The sequence below is a fragment of the Peromyscus maniculatus genome, chromosome 2 (assembly GCF_049852395.1).
Source record: "Peromyscus maniculatus bairdii isolate BWxNUB_F1_BW_parent chromosome 2, HU_Pman_BW_mat_3.1, whole genome shotgun sequence".
NCBI lineage: Eukaryota > Metazoa > Chordata > Mammalia > Rodentia > Cricetidae > Peromyscus > Peromyscus maniculatus.
In genome coordinates, this window is record NC_134853.1 from 110,410,009 (window position 1) to 110,429,314 (window position 19,306).

The 19,306-nt window shown below is 44.0% G+C and overlaps 1 protein-coding gene and 1 long non-coding RNA gene across 5 annotated transcripts in view; one reads left to right on the forward strand and one right to left on the reverse strand.

The window, feature by feature from the left end:
• The window catches only part of LOC102914915 (cyclin-dependent kinase 4 inhibitor B-like), a 31,573-nt gene extending 23,243 nt beyond the window's left edge, over nt 1-8,330 (reverse strand). For 2 of the 3 annotated variants that reach the window (XM_015992836.3, XM_076564491.1), the window contains exon 1: nt 8,034-8,330. In XM_015992836.3, coding sequence (XP_015848322.1) covers nt 8,034-8,300 — 267 coding nt within the window. In that variant the 5' untranslated portion in view covers nt 8,301-8,330. Of the gene's footprint in view, nt 1-3,105; nt 5,406-6,141; nt 6,257-8,033 lie in introns of those variants that run through there. The other variant, XM_076564493.1, reaches the window with a different exon arrangement.
• Nucleotides 8,331-8,530: 200 nt separating this feature from the next.
• The window catches only part of LOC121827286 (uncharacterized), a 122,042-nt gene continuing 111,266 nt past the window's right edge, over nt 8,531-19,306 (forward strand). The window contains exons 1-2 of one of the 2 annotated variants that reach the window (XR_013049186.1): nt 8,531-8,967; nt 10,349-10,445. This is a non-coding gene — a long non-coding RNA (uncharacterized LOC121827286). The remainder of the gene's footprint in view (nt 8,968-10,348; nt 10,446-19,306) is intronic. The other variant, XR_013049192.1, reaches the window with a different exon arrangement.

Consider the following 19,306-nt stretch of genomic DNA (forward strand, 5'->3'; position numbering starts at 1 on the left):
TTAAAAATGTATAGAAGCCCTGAGCATGAAAGTGCACACCTATAGTCCCAGCACTCGGAAGGCTGAGGCAAGAGGATGGCTGGGAATTCCAGGCTGGCCTGGGTTACAGAGAGAGGGCCTGTCTCACCAAACAGCCAGACAACCTCCCAAAACAACTTAGAGAATAGTACTTAGCTGAAGAGATGAAAATGAAATTGTGTGTATGTGCACTCATAGTTCCAGAGGCCACCAAAGTCAGTAATGTAGAAAGTATTAACCAATGGCATTTGACAGGTTGTGATACTTATTTGAGCCTTAATCTTTAAACACAAGAAAAAGTAAAACATAAAAAAAGTAAGAGCTCTAAGATAATTAAATGAGATAATGCGGATCAAATTTCCCTATTAAGCTCCTCATAATCACTTCTGAGAGAAAATAGAACTTTAGTATGTGCTTTGGAAGAATGACTGAATAAACTTCTTTTTAAGAAATATGGTATTACATAGCATATAGTTTGCTGCAACTACTTGGCATGTAAAGTTCAAAGTATCTCATATTACATGGACTCTTAATTATTTCAAAGTAAAAGGATAGTACTTTTCATATGGGGGAGGATTTTCAACTGAAGGGAGTCAGAAGGCTACTGTTCCTTTAAATTGGATGCAAGAATCACACAAATGCTTAGTCAGATGATCTGGCAACTGAACAGAAATAAAGCAAGAAAATAGTGGCACTCAGAAGAGAAAGTAAAACACAAACTCTCCTGAATAAATCAGCAGGCACTCATGTAACCGGAGACACCTGGTAAGGCCAAGAAAAAACAATATGATTCCATGTGGGAGGCATCCTATCTTGAGTTTTCTTACAACTGCATTTCCCCTCACCCCATTACTGTGCTTTTACAGACACACAAAGGTCCGACATTTTGTTTGGCAGCTTCATTCTGTTATGGTGACATTTTACTTTAAATTTTTGATTCTAAATAAACAACTTAAACCAGTGAAACCCCTTTGTCTTCCTTCCTTTTTAAACAACATTTTAGGTTCTATTTACTCCAAGTCTGGTTTAGATAGTAAAATAAAATAAAACTCTTATTCATATGTATATGGAGAGATTTATTCATCTGGTATATAAAAAAGTGAAGTACACACAGAATTTTAGTGGATAATTTTATTGTGGATTTCCTATATGCAATATTCAGTCTGAGGCTGTGATGTTTAAAAAATATTTTTTAAGATGTTATGTCCTCCCCTCTAACAGAACCCCTGATTATACAAGTCTGGTATCTCTGAGACACCTCTCCCCCCACCCTCACCTGCAAATTCTAATACCAAAAGATCACTTTTTCATTTTGTGAAACAATTCCTTCTTTGATTACTCAGTTATTCTCCTACCTGGAGTCCACAGTATTCTTAACTTTAAACTTGAAATAATGCCTTCACTAAGTTTAAAAACAAGGAAAAATAAGGTTTTAAATAATCAACGTTGACATTTGCAAATCATGCCCAGGGGCCTCCAGAGAACAGAATCCATCTCAGGTGTTAAAGTGCAGACTCTGCGATCTGTCAAAAAGCTGCTAGATTAGAATTTGCAGCGAGCGAGAAACCCACAGGGACAGCTTTCAGGCTGAGGCTGCTGCCGCTGCTTCACTGTACACCTCCGATTTCTGGTTCCTTGCATGCTTCCATTAAGAAAGCAAACACTGAGAGAATTCTGTGCAGTGTTGTGAGCGTCAATCTGCATAAGAGATTAGCTAACTTGATTCAGACAATTCTAAATCCTACCAAGTAGCTCTTCCTTGAACACAGTTCCTCTGGGAGGTTGGGAGTGTTTTTCAGGGATGGAGTCTGGATCCGGTGCTTCCAGAGTTCCATCCTGAAGCCACCGGGTTTCTGTCTGAGTAATTTAGGAGATGGTGATTTGGTGGTGAGGAACAAAATTGAGAATGTGCTGAAGAAGAGTGAATAAGTCCCTTATGGTGAAGTGTTTTCATTTTCATAAGCAAAGGCAATATACAATTCCTAACTTAAAAATTAAACTCTAGAGAGGATTCTGATGCTTTGGGAATTTAAATCTTACAGCAAGATATGTTCCTTAACCTTCTCACTTTATCATTTTTTCTTCTGATCATGGTTTTGCTGAAATTCAATGCCTGTGCTGGTGCTCATGAAACAAGCAACTGTATTTTGAGGAGCTGAGAAGGGTGTCTGTGATCTCTTCTTAAAAAAATAAGAAGATGACACGGATATTTGGTAGCACCAACAATTTTAAGTCTATCTGGGCTTGCTGATTATACTAACATAGCACGAATTACCACATGGAGGATCTGCTGAGGACTGAAGTTGGAGGGTATTGTAGCAAATTTATTCACTGGTTTTCTAGGATTGTATTTTGCTTCCATCCTAGAAGTGGGTGATGTTCTTCTCTGATTAGTAATTTCAAAGGCACGCTGTAACTGAGGGAGATCTGCACTACAAAAAGAAAGAGAGGTCATTACTGGAGAATTAGTGCTGGCCTCTTGAAGGCACGGGTGCACTTCAGGAGCAGAGAGGCCAGGACTCCACCGGGCCTGAGGGGGATCTTGGAAGTGCCTTTGCCCTGTGTGTTCCCCCAAATCACTGATTTACTCTTGCCCACCATCACCCCTCCAATAGCAGCTGAGTTGGTGTCCTCCTGGCACGTCTGAATCTAGAGAAGCCTGAGTCTGCCCGGACACCACTCCTCCCTCCCTGTCCAGCGAAGCTTTCCTTCCGGCAAGGCCTCTAACACCTTACACTGTCAGTTACCACTATCTGATTAAATCTTATCTGAGGATGTCGCTCTGGGGAGGGAACCAGTCCAGAGGAGACAAAAAAAGGAGTGCCTGGGTGATAAGTGGATCCAGGGGCTAAGTTCTTGCTAGCAGGTCTTGCTTTGGCAGCCAGCTACACCGGCATCCTTTCTCTCGGTATTGGGTGGGCTGAGAGGGAGGAGGCAGAGACAGATATGTGAGCTGTGTGGAGCTCCTGTCCGGGGAAGCAGGGAAGTGGGGAAGGCGGGGGTGGGGGGGTGGGGGGTGGGGTAGGGATGGGGGGGGTAGGTGGGGTAGGTGGGTGGGGTGTCTCAGGATGCCAGCCTGAGGTCGTGAGTGTAGTAGGTGAGGTGGGGGAGAGGGGGCAAAGAGAAATGATAACAGGGAGGGTGTTGATGCTGAAATGGGACCCAACATCCAAGAGCCTCAGAGATGGGTGAGAGCCGCAGCAGCATCCTTTCCTTACATCTGGGGCTAGCACATCGGGGTTCAAGTCTGAAGTCACAGCCCTCGCCAGCCTTCCCAAACTTCAAAGCCACCTTCATAGAGGCGAGAGACTCATCTAACACTCTCACTTCATCCCTGATGTGATGTGCAATTTTATGGTGCTGGAGGCTTGGACAATGAAATGTGATATCAAGCAAGAGCACTTTGTAAAACTCAAAATATGATGGAAATGATAACTATCTCCCAGTCTGAGGAAACCATTACAACATTGTTTACTCCACCAAGTGTCACTTTAAAGATTGCCTGTTTGGGGGGTGGGGGTGGGGTGAGGAGCATGGTGGCACAGGCCTTTAATTCTATCGCTAGGCACTAGGCAGAGGCAGGTATGTCTCTATGAATTCAAGGCCAGTTCAGTTTACAATCAGGCCAGCTGAGGTTACATAATGAGACCTCTTCTAAAAACAAAACAAAACAAACAAACAAACAAAGCCTACGTTTAGGTAACTATTTTACATTATATTAAATATATTAGTGTTGCTGAAGGTTTCCCTGTGTCCCCGGCCAGTCCGAAGCCTCTCAGACTCAAGTAAACACCCATAACCTTATATTAATTAAAACTGATCGACCATTAGCTCAGGCCTACCACTGACTAGCTCCTACACTTAAACTCAGCCCATTTCTGTTCATCTATATGTCGCCACGTGTTCCGTGGCTTTACCTGTGTGTCATTACATGCTGCTCCCTGGCATCTCCTGACCCAGCCTTCCTCTTCCCAGAATTTTCCTTGTCTTCTTACCCCACCTATACTTCCTGCCTGGCTACTGGCCAATCAGTGTTTCATTAAAACAGTGTACAAAAGCATTATCCCACAGCATATTAAATGTTCTACAAAAAATATGTCAACCAGAGTGGACACACACACACACACACACACACACACACACACACACACACCTGCAATCTTCCACTGGCTGGGGCAGGAGAAGAGGGAATTCAGTTCAATCTGGGCTACAAGGAGAGACTGTCAAAATCAAACAAACAAACTTGGTGGTGGATGCCTTTAATTGTAGCACTTAGGAGGCAGAGGCAAGCAGATGTCTGTGGCTGGAGCTCAATCTGGTCTACATAGTGAGTTCCAGGTTAGCCAGGGCTACACAGGGGAAAGGGGGGAAACCCCTGACCCCACACTTAATAACCATCTCATTCCAGATTATAACTGTACCATAATTTAACACCATATTGTTATAATTTTAGGCAACTTTTATTCTTCCTGTGCTGATCTTCATCAGGTATTTTCTTTCCTTAGGACAGCTAAATACAAGTGTAAGCATTTGTAAAGTTCTTATCCTGTGCTATGAAACTGGCTGAGGATGTAGCTCAGTTCATAGCGTATTTGGCTAGCACTCAGGGAGCCCTACCTAGGTTTGGTCCCCAGAACTGTTTAAACAAGGTGAGGTGGCCCACTGGTAGTAATCCAAGCACCCAGGAGGTGTTCAGATATTTATTTCAAAACCTTCCTGGACTAAATAAAAAATTAAAAAAAAAACCTGCTTTTCTTGCCTGTAATGTGCTTGTAAAAGGCCATATTAGAGACAAGCTATGTGAAAATCTGAAATTAGAGAAGATTCATATTTAATATTATAATTTTTATATTTTGAAATAATACTCATTATTTACATAATTCAGAGTACAGAAACACAGCATCACAGAAACTTCCAGCCTGGGCTAAAGCACACAGAGGGTCCAGGGCATTCTGCATGGGGTTTCAGTTTGGGATGGCCCGGCGTACTGCAGTGTAAAGGAACAAGAGAGACAGAGTGAAAACACTGGTCTGAATGTTCAGCTTTGCTATTTGCTATTAGGAAATGTTTTTCAGATGATTCATATCGCTCTATAATCAAGAGTGATCCTAATGTCTAACGGTGGAGTTTATTTTCATCACGGTGATTCCACTAATGCATCTATATGGATGGCAGACCTGTAAAAAGACATGGGTTCTCCTGTTTCTAGGATGACAACGATGTCTTAAAACTCAAAACATAAAAGTGAAAGGGTTGTTCTTACATGTGGAAGACAGCATCAACTGGGATCGTGTTCATATTGAAATACTGGTTTATGTCAACTGCAAGGCGCTTACCTTGAGGTGGCTGCAAGCTGCAGGGGGGGGAGGAGGAGCTGTGGAGAGTTCCTAAATAGCCAGGAATAAAGGGTTACTTGGTAGGAGAACTTAGCAATGTAAATAGTAACGTGTATTGTGTGTACTGGAAACCGAACCCAGTGCCGTTTGCAGACTACTACTGAATTGTATCCCCGCTCCCACACAGAATTTTATCCTACACATCTTCAGTCAGAGGAATAAAAAGTCCTAATGAACACATCCACAGAAACTGTCAAAATGTTAGAATACTGACATCTTACATATTTACATCAGCATTCAATAATGTGTATGAGGAATGTCTAAACACTTGCACCTCAAGGACCTGAGTGATTCAACATGATTAACACCACACATACTCCTAAGTCAATACAAGTGGAGTGTATACGCAAGAGGCACATAATTATAAAAACACTGGTAATTAACACTTCAAATATTTCTATTCATGTCTAGTTTCAAATAGGAAGTGGGGGAATTGGACATATTTTTAGCATGCATTCTATGCATGCCATGTGTTCTATTATCATATGCTTGTTGATAATTGGGTCTTTTACATAATGGAAGCACTTCTGGATAGTTTTACACATAATTCCTAAAAGCTGATTTTTACTTCTGACAATAAATGGTTTATTTTAACAAACCTATTTTTATACTTTACATATTCTGCACTACAACTTCGAATATTATAAGTAGATATTTTAACTTTGTGTTTCATTTTGTTTCAAATATCCCAAGATGGCTTTGGATTACATATGTAATAAAGGATAACCTTAAACTCCGGGTTCCCCTGCCTCTATTACTGGTAGGTCCCATCGATCATGATCATTCCATCCTCCAGTGCTGGAATTACAGGAAAGCACCACCACAGCCACCAACTTCTGTGTCTTGGGGACAGACGGAACCCAGATTTTGTACATATTAGGAAAACACTACAACTCCAGACCCTTCTTTAACTCTAAGTGGCTACAAAACATTTTGTTTTATTTTTCTGAAAATACACAATTTTAACATTTACAAATACTTAAAAATCTCTACTTCCTAACCACAGATTCCCAAAGGCACCAAAACATTAATATAAAATAAGTATGTGGGGAGAAATATTGACCAGAGTCATAAAACAGCTTTTTAATAGAGCATAACATTAACAACTATATTCAAACCCACACATCACAAGGGCTAGACATCTGCTGTACAGAAAAAAAATAAAAACAAAACGAAAACCCGCATTAAGGAAGGCGACTTGGATCCTGTGAATTTTTTGAAATGAACTAAAATCAAAGCCAGCAGTGGGTTACAAAATCCTTTATAAATGCTCTCTACTAACTTTTGGAAAAATGAAATTTCGCCCCCCTTTAATATCAGCACGCAGGAAGAAGTCATAGTGAGTTGGAGGCCAGCCTGGTGTACCGAGCGAGTTTCAGGACAGCCAGGGCTACAGGGAGAAACCCGTTCTTGAAAAACAAACAACAAAACAAAAGCCAACCAGACAGAACTTGATAGTTTCCCTTTCCTATTCTTTTCTTTTTGGTCCAGGCCACGGCTCCAACTTCCCTAGCCCTCCTGGGTAGTGTTAATAGTTTTACATTTCCATGCCTAAAAGACAATTAGCTTTTGCAATTAAAAAGCTTTTCCCAGGGGGGTGGGAGCTTCGCTTTTGGAACCCAGTGCTCTCCTAAGATTTTTGCATATTGTATCTACATAGCTTTTTTTTTTTTTCTTTCTGTTTTCCAGATCACCCGATGGGAGGGTAAACCGTTGCCCAGATTCTAGTTTTCCAGCAGTAGGCCTCATGAAAAGCCCAGGTTAACTGTGGCCTGAGATTTTTAAACTATCATTACTTCTGACTCCTCCTGGACGGCACGTTTAAGTTCTATGCCCGAGGACTACGAAAGCACTATCCAAAACAGTTTCAGTGGCTTAGGCCGTTCAGTAAGAAGTTTCCAACTCTATGGATGGCCATTTTTCCACACTGGCGGGGGAAAACTTTTGAGAGCTTGCTTCTGCAGCAGCTACTGATTATATTTAAAACCGTGATGCCCTGTCTTCCTATTTTAGGAAGTCAAGCTATATTGCTGCCACTCTCGCACGCCCTCCGCTACACTTCTATGCGAGGGTGAGCCGGCCTGGTGGATGGGGGTGGAATAAGCAAACCCTTAGAAAACAAGACCGTTAGCAGGTATTTCCCCGCCCTCCCAGGGCGAAATTAAAGGCTCTAGAAAACTCTCTTACCTACCGTAGTCTCCCTCTCCTTCTCTCTCTCTCTCTCTCTCTCTCTCTCTCTCTCTCTCTCTCTCTCTCTCTCTCTCTCTCTCTCTCTCTCTCTCTTCACGTTCACAGTTTATGAAAGCATAACGAGGAACTGCAGGAGGCCCTCATTTCTAAGGTGGCAGGTTCAGGAACTGGAGAACCCTCCTAAGTTTTTCCGCAGGATCGGGGAGGACTGTGAGGCGGGCCCCTTCGAACTCACCACGTGAGAGAGAGCAAGCGCGCGCCATCTCCAAGGAATTCATCCGAAAGTGGAAAAGCGACCACTCCTCCCCGCCCCCCCTCTCCTGTCGGCCCCGGGACACGTCTTCTCTCTACCTCGTGGGGCAGATGCATGAAAACGCGCGGCACCGCAGCCCCCCGTGCGCGCGGCTTCGGAGGCCAGCCATTTCCTACCTGGTCGGGATGCAGCTGCGGCCCTGTGGGCTGGCTCCTCACTAGCATCAACAGCACGGCCACGACAGCCCGCTCGCGGCTCGCCGCCCGGGGTCGCGAGGATCGCGGGAACTGCACCACGAAAGCCTTCACTCGGGGTGGGCGACCTGCGCGCCCCCGAATCCGCACAGTCACCCTGAACCTGCACCTCATGCTCCAGCCGCCGCACTCGCCCCAGCGGTCGCCTCCCAGTGACAAGCGAGGTGAGAAGCGCCGCCCCCGGCCCATTCTGCTCGGAAGCACCCCGCGACCCACGCGCCGCCCCCCGACCCATCTCCGCCCTCCACCTCTCTCCCCCCCACCCCACCTCCCCGCCCATCTCCGCCCACCGGCGCGCGTCCCCGCGTCCCCCGGAGCGCCGCCGTCCCCAGTCGCGCGGGAAAGCTTCCCGGAGGCGCCCAGAGGGAGGCGCGCGCGCGGGGCTGGCGGGCCGCATCCGGGGTCCCGCTGCCTCCCGCCCAGCAGCGCACGCCCTCCCGCCTCGGCCGCTCGCCGCGCTCGCCACCCCTCCTGGTGACAGCCAGCGCGGCGCGGCGCGGCGGGACGCGTGCGCGCCGCCCGCCCCCTAGCTGCAGCCGTCACCGATAGCGGTCTGGCCCGCCGCGCCGTGCTGCGCCGCGCGGATCCGCTGTCGCTCCGATCGGGTTCGGGTTCGGGTCCTCTTCCTCTATGCCCGACGCCCCTCGGCGTGACTCCCCCGGTTCCGAATCCATCTATTTAAAGGAGAAAAAGGAAGACCAGCGAAGTCTGCCCCATGCCGGCCCGCCAATCAGGACGCGCGCGGGCGTTTTGAACGCGAGCGCCAGGGAGCTGCGCTCCTCCGGTGGGGATCGCGCAGACAGAAGAGCCGCGCTGCACGCACGGGGACCTAGGGCCTGCGCCCCGCTGCAGACCGGTAGGTGCGGCCTGGTTGGCCCCCCGAGTGGTCGGGCAGACACGAGGCCGCCGCCCGGGGGATCGTGTTTATTTTCGGTTTTAAGAGAGAGCGCCAGAGGAGCATCCGCGGCTCTTCCTCTTTCCCCGCCCCACCCTCCCCGATCCCCTCCTCCCTCCGGGCTGCCCCCTTCCCCGCTGCCTCCCCCCCCCCCTGCCCCCCGCCCCGCGCTCCCCTCCTCCCCCGCCGCTGTCCCCGCGGAACAGGAAAAGCGGGGGAAGGAGAGGAAAGGAGCGGTAAAACGGAAGGCCGAGTCGACCTGGCCGCGGCCGGGGACGCGGGGAAAGCGCTGGGTCGGTCGCGGGTCCCGAGCTCGGCGCTTGCGAAAGCGGGAAGTCGAGCCCAGGACGCCTCTAGCAGGCGCGCGGCCGTGCTCCCGGGTCCCCTACTCACCCGACAGAGGGCCATCAGTCTGGACCTGTTCACTGGCGAGATCCTAGCTGGCCTGGCCAGCAAGATACTGTGGGACCCGGGCTAGCTTTCGGAATCTGGAATTGCGGGCCTGAGACTCTCGGTGGCTTGCCGTTTACAGGCTCGGGCCTAGTGCTCTGGCTGCAGTCAAGTCGATTCCACCCACATGAGGGTGACAGCTGGCAGAGCAGACTTCAAGTTCCAGGGCTAGACACAGGAGGACAGCTAGACCTAGGATTAGCTAAACCAACCCAGCCAAGGCCTTGCTGTAACTGGGAGGTCATGCTCGGCCACGGCTGATTTTCCATTCTTCCCTCTGGTGTGGGACTTTGCAGTAGCACCTCTCAAACCCAGGACTGAAGGATGATGGGTCGGCTAAATGGAATGATATTTGAGGGGGCCCCTGTAAGGGACCCTCTGAGTATCAGTGTAAGGTTAAAACAAAACCCAAAACAACTCACACTCTGGGTAAGCTGCATTGGGAGTTTGAACTTCCCAAATACAGTGCTTGGCCCTGGGGCTCCCAGCCACCCTACCCGGAACTTTCTCCCTCCTCACAAAGCTGCCACCTCCTCCAGGGAACGGCATAAGGCAGCTTCCCACTTCCCAGGAATGCCATTTGAATAAGAGGGCTACTATAGCCTTTCTTTGAAGAATGTAAATTTTAAAATTCGGACATTTAAATTCCATCCCCTGTTGCCTGATGTCTGTTCTCTGTGTTGTATGCGGAGGAATTGTGAATTTTTATATATGTAAATTTATGTGTAAATATAATCATGAAGGTATTGAGTCGCAAGTGACTTTTGGCTACGTGCCCTTCAAAAAGTTAGTAATGAACTGGTAATATGTGTTTTTACTTAACCGCGAATCACCCATTTTTTTGTCCTCAGAGTTGCCCCTTGAATTCAAGATTGTTTTCCTTATTTTACAGGTGACAAGACGGGCTGAGAGGCTCAGGCCTTGGACACTACACGGCTTCCAGTACACAGGCTAGACCCAGCGGGACCATCACTGGACTACCATACCAGGTGGTGCTCTCTCTCTGTGGTCCCAAAGACCAGAGACAACTGGCAGTGAGTTATTTGTGAGACACTTTGCAGACAGAATCACTGAAAGTTGGAACTTTTCTATGCTGTTTTTCAGTGGCCTGATGGTCCATTTTTATGTCTTTTATAAAGGACAACAGTATTGTTTTGGATTAGCAAACTCATTCTAGAGAGAGGGGTAGAAAATATCCCCCTTCTCCCCACATAGTGTTAGGGAACACATTTTTTTTTCTCTCTTATTTGAGGGGTCCTGGGAATAGAACCCAGAGTTCCGGGCAGACACTCCACCACTGAGCTGCATCTCTCAGCTCTATAATTGACCAGTTTCTATTACAAATTTTATTAGCATTGCACGTGCTCAAACTCAGATCCACCAAGGCAGAAGACACCATGGGGCTGGGGAGACGGCTGGCTTAATGGACACGTCACAGGAGCATAAGGGCTGAATTCAGATCCTGTCATCCCACTGTTAGAGGTGAAGAGAGGAGATCCCCTGAACAAGGCAGCTGGCTGGACAAGCCAATCAGTGAGTTCTGGCTTCAAGTGAGAAACCCTACCTCAGTACATAAAGTGGAGGAATTGACACTTGACTTCACCCTTTGACCTCCACACAGGCACACACACACACACACACACACACCCTCACACATCCATCTACACACATGTGCCCCTCGAACATAGACAGTTAAAAGAAAAAAACATGGCCAAAGAGCAATTGTGCATATGTTTATAATCCCACTACTTCAGAGGCTGAGGCAGGGAGAATAAGAGTTTGAGGCCAGCGTGGGAGACATTGTTCCAAAACATACAAAAATAGGGGCTGGGGAGAGAGCTCGGTGGATAAAAGTGCTTCCTGTACAAACACAAGGATCCACGTTTGAATACGCATGTAAAGCTGGGCGTAGTAGCCTGCCTCTGTAATCCCGATCCTACAGCTGGATGGTAGGTGGAGCCAGGAGCATCCCTCGAGGGCCTGTTAGCTTGGCGTACACAGCAGCAGACGAGGTGGAAGAGACCAACATTAGAGGCTGTCCTCTGACCTCCACACGTGTGCCCTCACACACATGGACTGAAATACACACACACACTCACACACAAAACTTAAAAAAAGAACCATCTAAAGCTTAAAAACAACTTTTATTATGCCTTTCAAGCCCTCAACAGATGGACATTTTGGGATGCAAAAATAGGCAGAGAATATAATTATGTTATATGCTAATGGTCAGAGAATAGATGAAAAGATAATGTCAGGAGTAAAATCATGTAAGCAGAAAGAGTATGTAGCTGTGTCAAAGAAAAAGGAATGACTGTTGTTAGCAAGCCGTCTTCCTGCATGCCTTTAGAACTTGCTGCAGTTTTGGGGGAAAGCTTTACAGTGCGTTAAAGTTGTCTGCAAACATGTACTCTTAGATTCAGGTGTTTCATTCTTGTAATTCATGTAACAATCCAAAATACAAAAAAATGTGAGAAAAATATATACATATGCATACTGTTCTTACAGTGGTATAGGAAACAATGCATGCTGGATGTTTGTGTATATTTATATGTGTACACATAAGCTTTAAATCAACAATTCTAGTCTTAAAGCTCATGTGTGTTATATATGTATATCACACATCTGTAATCATGGGGAACTGCATATATATGCACATATAAAACACATACACACATATATGTATAGACACAGATATTCCTTTAGCTTCAGAAATTTCACTTCAAATGATTTCACTCTGTGGATCATGGAAGTGTGGAGAAAAGGGTCTTTATAATAGTATACAGTAGCAAAAGAAAAAAGAATAGACACAAAACATGATAAATTGGTGATATTTTATGTTTTCTAAAAACCATGATTTACCAACAAAACCAAGACTCACCCACAAATACAGAACTATATAGGTGTGAAAATGGATGCATCTATATCTGTGAGCAGTGGTTGTCAAAGACCCCATGATAGGAGAAAGGAAGTACTAGACTACCATAATCCTACTTCTATTTTAAATGTGTGTTGGGTAGGCATGTTTAAATTTACACACATGCACACAAACATGTATACTTTCTGGAAAGATACTTAAAATTTTTGAGTGTCCTTGGATTACCCTTGGATTACTATCCAGTTACCCTTGGATAGTAAGAATAGTTTAAAAGGCAGTTGTGGTGGTGCATTCTTTTAATCCCAGCATTTTGGGAGGCTGAGGCAGGAGGATCTCTTTGAGTTTGAGGCCAGCCTGGTCTACAGAACTAGTTCCAGGACAGCCAGGGCTGTTACACGTAGAAACCCTGTCTCGAAATCAAACAAAAAAGAATAATTTAAAAGTTTCAGGTTTTTATTTACTTGCTGCCTTTCTGAACTGTTTCAAAGTTTGCCATCAACATGAATTATAATCACCACCACAGATCAGTTATTATTGAGTAAACCTGGAGCTGATTAACAAATAGGAATTTTTCCAGTGTTTTCTGAGCTAAGATTGGGGCCCAATGTTTTCAAAAGAAAGAGGTTTTTAGACTTGTTGCCTTTCAGTAACTAATGGGGTCAACACCCTCATGGTATGGTATAGATATAAATACTTGAAGGTAGAACAGAGTGCCATTTAATTTTTTCCCCCAGAAGACAACATTCCATTTTTCTGTTTACTGTAAGATTTAAACAGCCCAAAAGCCACCACAAATCCTGGAGTACGCTTGTGGTAACACTCTATCCGTGGCTGTCCAGAGACTAGGAAGCAGCAGAGGACAATCCTATAGTTTGATAGTTTTCAGGCACAGGTATAGCCTCAGACTCCAGGTGGCAGGCGGGCAGGGGAATAGTGAGGAGCTTCTCTGCCCGGCTGGGGAGGCGGCGGGGGTGGGGGGTGGGGGGGTGGGGGGGTGGGGGGGTGGGGGGTGGGGGTGCGGTTTAGGGCATCCTAACCCCTAGAGGAGGCTAGGAGCTACCGCATACACATCTTCCCAGTAATCTCCCTTGGAAGAAAAATTCTTGTTACAAGTAAGTAACCTACTCTCTTATCCCTTTTTGTGAATGTACTAAATTATTAGTTTAATGGTTTTTAAATGATCTCTTTTGAACATATTATAAAATATGTAATAGCATACTGTGAAATTATTTTCAGTTTAATTAGATAGAGACCAGATTTAACAGTGTTACATCTCTCAGGAGGACACAGAAACCTTTCACATTAATCTGTGATTGGGGAGTCCCCTGAGAGCCATTGCCAGTCCAGATAAGGTGCTGCCCCTGGCCTGCTCTGTTGTCTACAGCTCAGTACTACTTAACCAGCACAGAAGAGAAGTTTCCAGGAAGACACGGTTTTCAGGCAGAACAAGGAGACAGATGTGTAAACAGATAGGAACTTGGTATCTGTTCCAACTTCCATTTTCTATTTGTCTAAATTCTTAAACCAACATAGATTGGAAAGCCTTGTCATGTAATCACACAAAAATCATATTTTCAGTGTATTTATATTAACTTAGAATAGCTAACCCTCACAATATTTTCTGTATTGTACTTGCCTGCTGAGTTTATTGTAAGAAACTAATTAGTCCAGGGGTCTCAGTAACATGAAAAAAAAAAATAAAAATAAAAAAAGCAACAGAAAAATCAGAACTAAGATGAATTGAGAAAGACTTGAAAAAGTTAAGCCAAGTATTTGTGTTGTACTGGCTTTCATCAGACAGACTGCTCTGTTAACTTTTCAGTGAACCAGTGCAGCACGTGGGTGGTCCAGGGCTGAGATGTAATATTATAAAGGATTCTCCTCTCCCCAGGGCCACGGAATCTCAGTAGTTTCCTCTTGTCTCTGTCCCCTCTATATCTTTGCTCAGCTCATAGCAAAAATAATTATTAAGATATGCAAATAAATATTCACAAACACAGATCTCTTTCTCTACATATACAGACACATATACACGTGTAACAAACATATCAATGTGTCAGCTATGCAGAGATTCAAAAAGCATAGAGCTTTAGTGATGGTAGGAATGTAGAAAGAACCTAATCCAGTTGCCATATTTATGTATAAAGGAAATTGAGGGTAATTAAAGTGATGTGGCTTAGTTAGTTAATTAATTAATTAACATGAAGCAGCACCTAGCTTTTCTTCTCTCTATTTCCTCTCTCTATGCAGGAATTACAAATAGGAGAATATTTTCAGATGATTGAGGTTTAACTCTTGTTTCTTTAAGTAATTTCTAAATTTGAGTTTCCATGAATTAATCAATAGTTATGCTAGTCCTGGGAATGTACTGAGCAAATCAGAATGTGGCTGTGGCTAGATGCTCATACGCGTGCACACACACGGTAGCAGACCTTGCATTTGGGGACACTGGCTTCTGCCGTACACAAGACTGCTTCAGATATATCCTGTAACTTTTGTGATCTTTAATTCTCTTGCTTTGCTTTTTTTAGAGTGGCAAAATGTTGGCCATAGTGAAGCTTTTAACCTGCCATGAAAATCACCAGCTTCTGGTAAAAATAAAAGGAAATCAGTTTCTCTTTCATTAAAAAAAAAAAAGTCAAAGAGTAATTATAAAGGCAGTTAAAGTCTCTATTTATTATATAAATATATACATACCTTGTTTTTTTAATATTTCCTGTGAAGGGCAGTTGGAAACGTATTGGTGTTGTGTATGTGTTGAAGGTCTGTGGTCTAGCTTAAGGTAAACTGGACAATGCATTGTTCGCTATAATATAGAGATGTATCTAAAAACATTTCTTAGTAATGCTATTTCAGAGTTTTTGGGAATTTTTTGAATCTTGGCCTCTTTTTTGAATATATTTAATTTCTTAGTTCAGAAATAAGTAATCATAACCATTAGATCATAGCAAATTTTTACAATAAGTTACCCATTTCTCCAATATATACTTAGAAAAAGGGGAAAAAAACCCATGATGCCAAAGTAAGTTATTGAAATGGAAACTCTGCCTGCCAGATCATCTTGAAACGAAGGCCCACTAGGTGGAGAGGGTCTGTGGTATTTTACCGAGATACAGAATTAGTAGGTTTATTCACTCTTCTGTAATTTTACAATGGAATGAGGAAAAAGGCTTTTGACTGTAGTTAGCTGCATTTGTTTGCATGGATTTGCAAAGCCAAATCCTTAACTGAATTTAGCAGGACTACATCCTGATAAACTTAGTTCTGTGTACTGCTAACAAAACACATCATCCAATCCTCTTTGTCAGAGGGCCTTGAATCTATTTTTTGCAAAAGCCACCATTTTAGTACAACCAGGTGGTAATTGATTTCTAATAACGTTTCGCTTTTGCTTTATGCAAAAACTAATAAAACAATGTACCACACTACTGTGGAGTTCATAAATTCTTAAAAATTACTTTTCATTATATCAAGTTGTCACTGAGAATTATACCACCATTTCTTTAAATTGGGAATGAAATAACAGCTGTCAAATATTCGTATTTTAAGAGATAATCAATTTCATGAGTCATTCTCCTCAAACTAGCAAATTCAATACTTTGGACCAAAAGAAATAAAGAAGCCAAGGGATTTTATAAATCAAATGAGAGTTTATATTACTACTTCTGTGATTTTTCTTTGAAGCTGTTTAAAATAATATATCCTTAAAATTCTATTTTTGGCCTTTATTGATTATTAAAGTGACGATTAGAATTATATTTTCCATTCTTACAGCCCAGTATGAAAATGAGCGCTCCATTATTTTTGCTCATTTTTTCTTACAATATATTTTGATTGTTTTTTTTCCTTTCTTAATTTCTCCTAGAGAATGCCCACTTCCTACCCACCCAATTTTGTCTTTTTTTCCCCTGAAAAACAAACAAAAAAACAAGTAACAAAAGCAAAAACACCCCCTCAACCCACAAAAACAAAAATCAAAACAAGCAAGCAAAAGGCCAATGAAACAAACAAAAAAAATGATAAGGCAAAAGGCAACAGAAAATCCACAAAAATACCATTGAATTTGTGTGGCGTGGTTGATACAGCCTGTGAGACTCCATTGGAGAAGACTGATTCTGTCTTTGCCAGTGGGTATTGCAGATAGCTTCTTGGTTAGGGGTGGGAGCCAGTGTCCACTTCCCCTTTTAGTGCTTGAACTTGTGTAGGCTGCCACAGTCTCCCAGTTCATAGGTGCATTAACCCTGTTGTGTTTAGAAGACACAGTTTTCTTGAAGTCATCCTTCCCCGCTTGGCTCTTCAAATCTTTTGGTTTTCCACATAGCCCTCTGAGCTCTGTGGGGAGGGAGGAGTTTGATAAAGACACCCCATTTAGGACTGGGTGCTTCAAAATCCTTCACTCTGCACCTTGTTCAGTCGTGGGTCTCTGTTAGCTGCCATCCATTGCAGGAAGAGCCTTCACTGATGTGTGTTGAGTGAGGCATGGTCTGTGGTATAACAGTGTGTTCTTAGGGGTCATTTTATTGCTTGCTATGTTCCTTCTTGCTATTATTATTAGGAGAATAATAGTAGGTTTTCCCCTTGGCCATGACTTATTCTCATTTTAGGTTCTTGGCCACGTTAGCAGTGTCAGGTATGGGTTCATGGAGAGAGCAATAACTTACTCTTCACCTTAGAAGGAATATCTATGAGGCTTTTGTTTCACATCCTAAGGTTTTCATTTCAATTTGGATTCTCTTTAGTGATTTCCATTTCTATTCTCATGTCTTAAAATGATTTTTACTCATTCGACTGTGTTTCATTATGGCATTTATTTATGCCCTCTTTAAGGTATTTGAACATACTCATAATTGCCGTTTTGAGGTCCTTATGTACTTCGGCTAAATTGAATTTCTCAGGGTCTAATGCAATATGGTTACTGGCTCCTGGAGGAGGCATATTGTCTTGGGTGTTCACGTTTGTGCTTTGGTGCTTGGACCTAGACATCTGGAGTTCCGATGTCTTGTCTGCGGTGTTCTGTGGGATAGCTATCTGGTGTCTTCGTGGGGTGATTTTGCTCGCTTCTTTGCCTGCTCTGGATCTTAGGCCAGTGTGGTGACCCTGGGGTTTCCCAGTAGAATGTTTCTGCAGATTGGTAAGTGACACAAATGAATAGTGATAGGCGAGGAGGAAAGGCCGAGGGGGGCAGTGGCACCAGTGATGGAGGCTTCAGGGAGCGGAGTTGGGATGGGAGGGGCTCCTGCTGGCAGGCAGCTGCAGGAGGAAGAACGACTGTGGAGAAGAGAATGGAGGCCCCGGAGGGTAGTGAAAATCATCGACTCGGCTCAGTGTAGCCACTGGGGGTCCCTGGAAGAGAGTGTATCTGCAGGTCGGTGGCTGGCACCAAAGTATGGGGCATGGGCGAGAAGGGAAGGCTGAGAGGCCAGGCAGGAAAGAGTTAAGGGAACTCTGGAGCCTCACCAAGAGGTGGACTCCTCAGGGAGTGGAGGTAGGGTGGGGGGAGGGTCTCATGCAGCAGGCTGCTGGAGGACTTAGAGTAAGTCTGTATGGACAGATGAAAGCTTTACGCTGATAATTTTGAGTTTTTTTTTTTTGGGGGGGAGTTATTCTCTAAAAGCTAGTTAAAATCATGTTTAACACAATGTTTTTATTTCCGAGATTTTATATAAGAGCCATCCCAGGAAGGTAAAAGAGAGATCATTTCTGCACTTTGAAAAAAATACCTGTTTCCCCTTGTATCGCTTATGATTTTGAAGACAGGATGATATAGTGGAAGCAAAAGTGTTGTCAGTGTGGTAGGAACATCTGGAGTTTTCTGTTGTAGCAACATTAAAATCTGCACACTGGACTGTGTTTCTCACAACACTTACTAGCATTAAAGACAAAGGCAAACATCTTCCCCTGGTCTGAGCTTTTGTGACATGCCTTCCATCCTTGTCCCTCTGTGAGTACTATTTAAATATCTGCTTCAGTGCATTTCAGAGTCTTCATTGGGGGGGGGGGTTGTGGTGTTTGGGTTTCACTTAGCATAATGTTGCTTGAAGTGATGATGTGTTAACTAGCTTGATTCAGCCATTCCCCACTGTGTTCAGGAATCCTAACGTTTTGTACTCTACAAATGCATATGATCATGAGTTATTAACTTACAATACAAACTGTAGAGGGAAAGGTAGAATGCCTTTTGCACACATGTAGGACTTTGTTATTCCTTTAAACTTGTTTTTCTTTGAGTAGGCATTGATATTTGCTATCATGAGTTTTACTCCCCCCCTTGAATAATAATTATATACAATTATTTTTCTATTTATTGGGCCATCTACATCTCAGATGCTGCATGATGCATAGGGGTTAAAAACAAAACAAACAAAAAAAAAAAACCAGTAAGATCCAGTTTTGCCATCAGGGCGAACTCAGTACCACAGGAGGCGGAAGATCAGCCACTATTACGTGGTTTAATTCTAGGCTAGAGGATCATGTAGGTCATCATAGAGGAATGACTCAGGTCAAGATGAAATGGAGGTTCTTCAGCTACTTGTTCATCAGTTATTGGCAAGGTAAGGGTTGAAGCAGGGCTTTCGTCGACAGTAAGTCATCAGCTATTGAGAGAGTTCCCTGAGGATTTTTTCTTTATGGAGAGCTGAGCAGCACACATACATAGGATGACTGGATCCACAACAAAGAGATTGAGAGAAAGCCACATGCAAAGCCATGGGGGATATGACCTGTTAATATAAATGAACACAGCAGGGGATGAGGGGACTTATGTAAAAAGGGCCTCTGCTGTCCTTTAAATGTGCCTCTTCAAGTATGTATTGACAACTTGTCCCCCAATGGTCTGTGCTGAGTGGTGGTGGACATGAAGGGGAAGTACTGTGCTGGGTAGTTTTTGTGAACCTAACACAAATTAGAGTCACCGGAGAAGAGGAAACCTCCACTAGGAAATGCCTCCATCAGGTAGACCTGTGTGCAGATCTG